Source organism: Nomascus leucogenys, chromosome 22a, assembly GCF_006542625.1.
Source record: "Nomascus leucogenys isolate Asia chromosome 22a, Asia_NLE_v1, whole genome shotgun sequence".
In the NCBI taxonomy this organism is placed as follows: Eukaryota; Metazoa; Chordata; class Mammalia; order Primates; family Hylobatidae; genus Nomascus; species Nomascus leucogenys.
The window spans coordinates 107,133,111-107,141,090 of NC_044402.1; the positions used below are offsets into that span (position 1 = coordinate 107,133,111).

Here is a 7,980-nt window from a genome sequence, read left to right on the forward strand (position 1 = left end):
GTTTTTATTTTGAATTACTTGTGGGGAAGAGGAGTATATTGCAATGGCTTTGATACTTAGGGCCTGTAAGGGTATCCAGCTGGCCCTGAGTCAGTGGGCAGGGGAGTGAGGGCTTTGGGGACTCCTCAGTCTCCAGTTTTGCATGATGCCTCGGTGGCAGCAGCATTGCACCCGCCCAGTATGCAGACTGAATGCATGAGCCCCTTGCTTGATGCCCCACATAAAGCCAGACCATGGGGAGGTTGCAACCAACTTTTATTGTTGCCTTGTAGTGTCTTGCTGGTTCTTTCTTTTCTCTTTAAACATAGGAGCCACTTTTTAGGAGACTGGACACTGTGAGCAAAGCATTTTAACTTGCCAATTTTCAACTAAGCTAAATTCTGCATTTGCTTAACTAACCTTAACCTGTGTCCACTCTCCTTTGAGTGTACTGTCTTACTGTGCACTCTGTTTTTCAACTTTCTAGATATGAAAAATGCTTGTTCTATAGTGGGGTAAGAGCTCACACACCCAAGGCAGCAAGATAACTGAATAGAGCAAGGCTTTTTTGCCACCTTGGTAAAGGCCAGTTCACTGCTATAGAACTGCTATAAGCCTGAAGGGAAGTAGCTATGAGACTTTCCATTTTTCTTAGTTCTCCCAATGGGCCCCTTCATGGAAGAGGCCTCCCTGTAATAATTTTCGCCTAATGAATTAGCAGTGTGATTATTTCTGAAATAAGAGACAAATTGGGCCATAGAGTCTTCCTGTGATTTAAAATGAACAACTCAAAGTTTCGTTTGGTCTTCACCAAAGGACATACTCTAGGGGGTATGTTGTGAAGATATCCAAAAACATTAGCTGTTCTATCTTTCAATTTCAAGTTATTTTGGAGACTGCCTCCATGTGAGTTAATTACTTTGCTCTGGAACTAGCATTATTGTCATTATCATCACCATTCTCTCATCATCATCTGATTAATATTGTGGATTTTCCCCCTCTGCTTGCATCTTCTTTTGACGCACCCTGGAAGAAATGTCAAGAAGAGAAGGTTTGATCCTACTCAGCAAGGCCCCATCTGAATCAGCTGCGCTGGATGGACACTGCCTTGCACTGTTGGATTCTGGATATGACATACTCGCAGCAGTGTTACTGGAACTATTAAGTTTGTAAGCAAAACCTTTGGGTGGTAATGACTACGGAGCTAAAGTTGGGGTGACAAGGATGGGGTAAAAGAAAACTGTCTCTTTTGGAAATAATCTCAAAGAACACCTTTCACCACCTGTCAATAAACGGGGGAGGGGGCAAAAGACCATGCTATAAAAAGAACTGTTCCAGAATCTTTTTTTCCCCTAATGGACGAAGGAACAACACACACACAAAAATTAAGTGCAATAAAGGAATCATTAAAAAAAATAGTAAGTGATTTTTTTTCCCTCAGCCTGCTGGCACTTAATATCTTCTAAATGATTTGGCATGATTTTTTTTTCTTTACTACCGATGACAAACTCCAGTGGCATGAAGATCTAATTTTCCAAAGGGTAAAAACTGCATGGCATATATACAACAAGCTAGCAAGCCAATTCTCAGCAAAACCTGCAACAGAATACCTAAGGTGAAGATGACAGATGAACACACAGAAGCTGCCTGGGCCTCTTCACTTAAACACGTCCCCACACCCCATCCTCTCAGAGCCCCACTTCTTACCCCCCACCTCCCACCCTCTATAATCCCCACTCCCCATTGGAGACCAGGCCAGGGCAGAACTCCACGGACCTTGCTCTTGTTGATTCACTTTCCCCATTGTGTTTTCTCCTGGACTGAGCATCTTTGGAAATGGGAGCTGGAATTTGAACAATGATGCTATTGTATAGTTCTTTTATAAATGTAAATACGGAAATAAGAGATTTTGACACATCATTTTCACTTGTCTGTATTGAGATATTTTCCTTGTAAAGGTTCTCTGTAAACTTGAGTTTATTTTTTGCTCCCCATCTTTTTTGTTTCTTGTCTCTCTTTCTCTGTCTCTGTCCTTCTCTCTTGTAACATGTTATACAATGACTCTTGGGCTTGCTTAAAAAGACAGATGTAGCCACAGATGCAGGGAGTTTGGGCACAAAACAAGTGCAGTTTAAAGTTGGTGTGCGTTAAACCAAAAATAAAAGGGGGGACATAAACAACAAAATAACCCATATTGAAGACACAAAATTATGTAAATGGAAATATATGTACTAAGTCTCGAAAATTTTTTGATGTCATTATAAACCTATGTATATAATGTAAGAAAGTAGACACCCTTTCAGATTAATCACAAAAGTGCCAAGCTCATGATTTTGGTTTTCGGTTTTGACAATTTTCTTTCCCTGTCTTTAATGTGAAAGGAGGATAAACTTAAAGCCTTAAATAAAAAAAAATTTTTAAATGTTAAAAGCTTGGAAAAAATTAAGCTTTCCATTTTATTTGTATTTGTTAGTGTCAGTATTTCATCCATGCTCATTTTCCTGCCTCAAAATATATATGGTAGAACCCTATTGGAAAAGTGGTAATGGGAATAGAAGGAGCAGTTACCTTTGTATCCGCATTGTTAAAGTAGACTTTTATGCTGTGCTGTGCTTTCAAGAAACCTTGTTTGACCTCTGGCATATTATTGTTCAGTGGACTGTTGCACTGGATTATAGTGGGATTCTACTATATACAAATCCACATTGTTGTTCTCCCTCCGGCCAGATTTGCAGATGTAATCTGGGCTTTCCAAGTCCCTCTGAGTTTCCTTCACTTTTATTGATTTTTTTCTTCTAAATATGGTCAAGATAGCTTCTGTCACATGTTAAGTAAATAAGCTAAAGAAATTTGGTCCCGGCTTTGTTTTACTGTACAAACCTGTACGTGATCACTTCAGTGAGCATCCATCTATAGATGGGCTTTAGTAAAGACTGTCCCAAAGAGCCCCTACTTCTCTAATGCCCCCCCTTTTTTTTTTTAGGAAAAGGACATGCAGTTTTACTCATCACTTCTTCATGACACCAAATCCATTGCTAGATTTAGCCCCTGGTCCCTTTTCAGCAAGATTCATGTTATCAGTCTTACAACTTTGATTTTGGAAAGTATTATGTCCTAAAACTGCACTGCTTAACACAGTGGGGTTTTTTTCCCCCGAGGTGTCTTTAACTGGGGAAGTACCACAAACATAGAGCAGAAACTTTAATTTCTATATTCTACAGTAGACCATCACCAAACATCATGTTGTTGCTTTCTGAGTAATAGGTGCTACACAGGTAGGCGGGCTTTCTCTAGGACTAGCTGTACGTTTGTATTGTAATAACAGGGCAATCTACAAGGCCTCTCAGCCCTACTCCAGGCTTCATAGGACACAGGTAGCATCCCTCTAGTCAGTGGCAATGGCTCTTTCAGCTGGGAGGAAGCTTGGAGGAAACTCAGATTACTTGGTATCTTTTCCTGTTGCTGCATTGCTTAGTGTTTCCTTGTTGCTGGGTCCTGCTCTCTAGTAGATACTAAGCTGCTGTGAAGTACACCATACACATTTCACTAAGATTCCAGAGCCACCATGATGACTTAACAGAAACAAAATCATGGTGGTTACAAAACAAATTAAATCTCTATTGTTAACTTTTAAGCATTTCACAAACAACATTGTAAATGTGCGATGTTATGTTTTAAATCAGACCACAGTGGTCCCCAAATATTATGTACATATGGCAAATGTCAGTGTAACTTTTTGTTACACTGGCAATTTCATAGGTAATCGAACCTATGCTCCAATGTTAAATTATTTGTGTATATGTAAAATACACAAGCTTTAAGCTATGTGTGTATGAATATGAAAGTTAATGCAACCATGTCAATTGTAAAAGTTGATTATAATTATTTTTGATGGTATTAGGTTATGTAGTTTCAAACTCTTTGCTGTATTTTGCACATGCCAGTCATTTGCTAATTTTTATGGCGTGGAGATTCTTTTTTATTAATTTGAGCTCACAGCACAAGTGTATCACTGTTTAATGTTACCCAACAAGAGTTAGTGTTAAGTGATGATCAAGTTCCCATTTCACTTGCTCTACTTTTGCTGCATTAATTAATGACACCCGGATGAGGAGACGTGCGCTAACTTCATTGCTCATCTGGGATAGTGCATGAGCCCATTGAATTAGAGCTACTCCTACTAGATAACTGAGCAGTACACATAAGTGCATGTTATGAAACATGAATCACATAGAGCAGTGGAGTTTTACCAAGTGGTGTGTGTGGTTTTTGTTTTTTACTATGCAAAGATGGGAAATGCACAAACTTTTCAAAGACTAGTGTCTGAAGAACTTTACAAACAATACTTGAACCCTTTCTTTTAAGTTATCCCATCATGTTTTATAGTCATTTTTGCTTCCATTGTTAATTTCCATTTTTAAGTGCTTTGTAATTTTTTAAGTGCACTACCTGAAATTTTGTTTGAAATTAATAAATTCATTCGTATCTTGTTGGCTGCCTATGAATGGAGATTCAGTAGTCATTGTATGCATCTTTAAGTCAAATGTGTATTAAAACTTTCGTTAACGTAGAATGTTGTAGCTTTATGCTTTAATCATTTCTTTTAAACCCCCTTTTCTGTGTCCTCTTGTAGTGCTGATTAAATGGCCATGTGCCTGATATCATCAGAGTGTTAGCATGGATCCAAAGCCTCACTGAAAATTTGAGCAGTCAATGGCACAAAATAAAATCTCTGGTTAATGATAAATATATGCCTGATTAGGATTCAGTTTTATTGGATTCATTGGAATTTTTTGCTTCTTATAAATCAGAAAAAACCCTACCTTAGGATCGTTTAGAGATTTTTTTTTTTTTTTAGTGTCTCCCTTCTGAGTTTTAAGAGTGGATGGGTAGTAATAACATCCACACTTTGGACCTGGTACCAAATTTGTAATCAAGCAACAAAGAAAGTAGAAAGAAATCTGGTTATATAAATTGTATTATAAAAAACATTCTGAGGAAGGCATTTCTTCACAACTCCCATGGAATTGATCACCAAATTATATCCCTTCTTCATGAATGTCTTCAATATGTCTCCTCTCCATCCCATTGCCATGCCTTGGTTTGGCCTTAACAGACACATATATCTCGCATATATCGACTGCACTGACACACATTTGCTAATCTGACCACATTGATGAAAGCATTGCAGGGCTTTTCATTTCCTGTAAGTTAAGGCTCAAACTTAACACAACGTAAACTCCTGCCCACCTCTCATGATCTCAAACCTGTTTCTTTTTGTAGCCTCATTGACTCATCCTCTTGTAGTCACCTTAAAGGTCTCCTAGAGGAAGCTCTTGTACTCAAGGCCCAACAATCTTATGTAAGTGTTACGTCCATTACCCATAATTCGTTTGTTTCCATGTCATTTCATGTAATAAATATAGAAGCACTTTAAAATAGTATGAGTATTATACTTAAAATTAGAAAGCTTATTAGAGTATTTGAGTTTTGTTTATATTTGACTTTAAATGAACGATTTGTTTTTGCGTGTGTTTTCCTTTAAGTCATTCTGTTCTTGAGGATGACGTTGAGATGAGTTCTACTCCTTGGTAACTGGTTGAGAAAAGTGACCCAGAAACTCCCTAGGTAATAGAGCAGCAAACCTAGAGTTAAAATTTGATGTGAATAAGTAGATAATCCATATGCTTATGCTGGAATTCCCAAGTAACTTTTAAAATGTAAAATAGGTGCCCTTTAGTTTAATGTGCAAAGGTTAGGGAGTTCCACTCACTAATTTATTCATTCAGCATATTTATTATGTCTCTATGCTATGCCAGGAACTCCTAGGAACTGAAGGAACAAAAGTAAATTCTTGTCTTAAAGTTGCTCACAATTTAGCAGGAAGAGACATGTTTAAAAAAAAAATTTCTAGACCCAAGGTGATGAGTAAACAAAGCTACTCTTGTGCTGGGAGTGAAAAGAAGAGCACTGATGGGCAAGTGGGCGAGGGATGCAGAAGCCTTTCCCAAAGAAGTGAGTTTTGAACTATATTGAAACATGACAAGAATTCACCAGTCTAATAAAATGGGAAACGTACTCAAGGCACAGGAAGCAACAAGTGCAAGACCCAGGAGGAGGCACCCAGACCCTTGGGTAAGTAGAGCTAAATGTCCCGTCCATTCAGCCTCAGTTTCCTCCCTCCTCCGTTCTCTCCTTCCTTTCCTTCCTACCTTTCTACAAACTCTTGATCTATAAGAATCCTACAGTAGTCAGGCTCCAAGGACACATGATGAGCTCAATCTTGTGAGCAAGATGCAACGTGCAATACTATGTGGCAAGTGCCATAATAAACATAAATATAAGGTGCTTCAGAAGAAGAGAAGAGCAAGGCTTTGTCTCTGATCTTGGGGTCAAGGAGAGTTTCACAGAAGAGGTGGCAGTTGAGCAAGAGGTTGTGCCTGTGCAATTGGGCCTAATACTGTGATCCCTTATTGTGAGATTTAACCAGGGCTTGCTCGTTTTGGTGGTGGGACTAGGGGAGTCCATTCATAAATGCTTTGCAAGCACAACAACCCGTAATGCTCAGAATTGTCCTCACCAGATCTCTGAGTGTCTTTTGTTTGTGTGAAGATTATGATCTCTGTTAAAACCTTATGTTTTTAGACAGTTTTCCACCGATGTGCTCATGATGGATCAGTCTTAAGTGCTTGAGACTGTCAGTAATGACAAAGAGGGCTTCTTGACCTGGCCTGTGAACCTCTAATATTTTCTTAGCATAAAAATTCCTAGCTAATCTCAGTCTGGAGTGAGGGGGTGGGTAAGAAGAACAATAAAAGGTTTTAAAGCATCATTTAGTATATCCTTCCACTAATCAGGGGTCAAAATCATTTTCTAAGTATAGTTGAGCTTCTGGTGAACCAAAATTAGCATTTGTCTATCTGCTAAGCCTTGGAGAGAAGGTTATCATTCCTCAATCTTTTCAGAAGCCCATCCACAGCTCTGACTCCTTGACTAGAACAAGTTTTTGGCCATGTATATGACTTCTGGAGAGAAATGAAATGCCTCGATTCTTCTTCACATGAAAACAGATTTCCTGCTGATGCTCCTTTGGCAGTTGATTGCGTGTGCACACACACGTGTCCTGGTGTGATTGTTAAAGACTACTTGTGGCCCCATGGAGTCCACCCTTAGGAGAACATTTATCTGACTGTGATGATCATTGAAAGACAAATTCGCCCAGTAAAGCAATTGGTCCTACAAAAACAAGGCAAAATAAAACAAAATCTCTCTGAATGATCAAGAGTATATGAAGAGTTCTTCAGATCTCTTTGGAGCTTTAAATAGCTTCCAGCCTTCAGGAGGTAAATGAGGTTGCAGCAGAGCTTCTTGCTTCTTTAGGCCCATAACTCAGGGTAAGGACAGAAAAAGGTAACTTGGATTATAAATGACATCAGGGAGGCCTCTGTTTTCCAGCAACACAGTCTTGTAGAGCCATTCTAACTCCTGTAGAGATAGCAAATGGATTGTGTGCAGTAGCTTTAAACTGCTTTTCCTATCTAGGTGAAGTGGCTACAAACCAAAGGTCACAAATGCTAAAGTCTACAGGAGCCAGTCAGTTACCAAAATGAGCCGAACAGGGCAATGGAGGAGACAAGGGCTGAGGGAGGCTGAGCTGAGTTGGAGACCATACACCTTGTCCTGAAGGGAGCAGCCTCTACTTAGCTCCAGACAATTGTCACTATGAGGAAAAGTGGGCCAGTCATTGCCCATTCCATTTATTTTTCTAGAGAAGCCAGAAATCCAGGCTTTTATATGAAATTTCCTTTTAAAAAATTGTAAAACTCATTCATATTTTTTAAACACTGTGGATCAAGATGGTGAAAACAGAACCTGCCTTCACATAGGATTGGGTCTACTGGCACCTAGCGGGATAGCTTCTACATAAGATAATAGGACATTTTTATGTCTGCCCTCTGAAATCAGCTGATAGCTCCAGTGAGTATGCAGACATGGCCTTGC

At 39.2% G+C, this 7,980-nt stretch overlaps 1 protein-coding gene across 2 annotated transcripts in view; it reads left to right on the top strand.

The window, feature by feature from the left end:
* Positions 1-4,730, top strand: part of ADAM23 (ADAM metallopeptidase domain 23) — a 178,931-nt gene extending 174,201 nt beyond the window's left edge. For both annotated transcript variants that reach the window (XM_003253987.4, XM_030802444.1), the window contains one exon: positions 1,013-4,730. In XM_003253987.4, coding sequence (XP_003254035.1) covers positions 1,013-1,061 — 49 coding nt within the window. In that variant the 3' untranslated portion in view covers positions 1,062-4,730. The remainder of the gene's footprint in view (positions 1-1,012) is intronic.
* Positions 4,731-7,980: the final 3,250 nt, after the last annotated feature.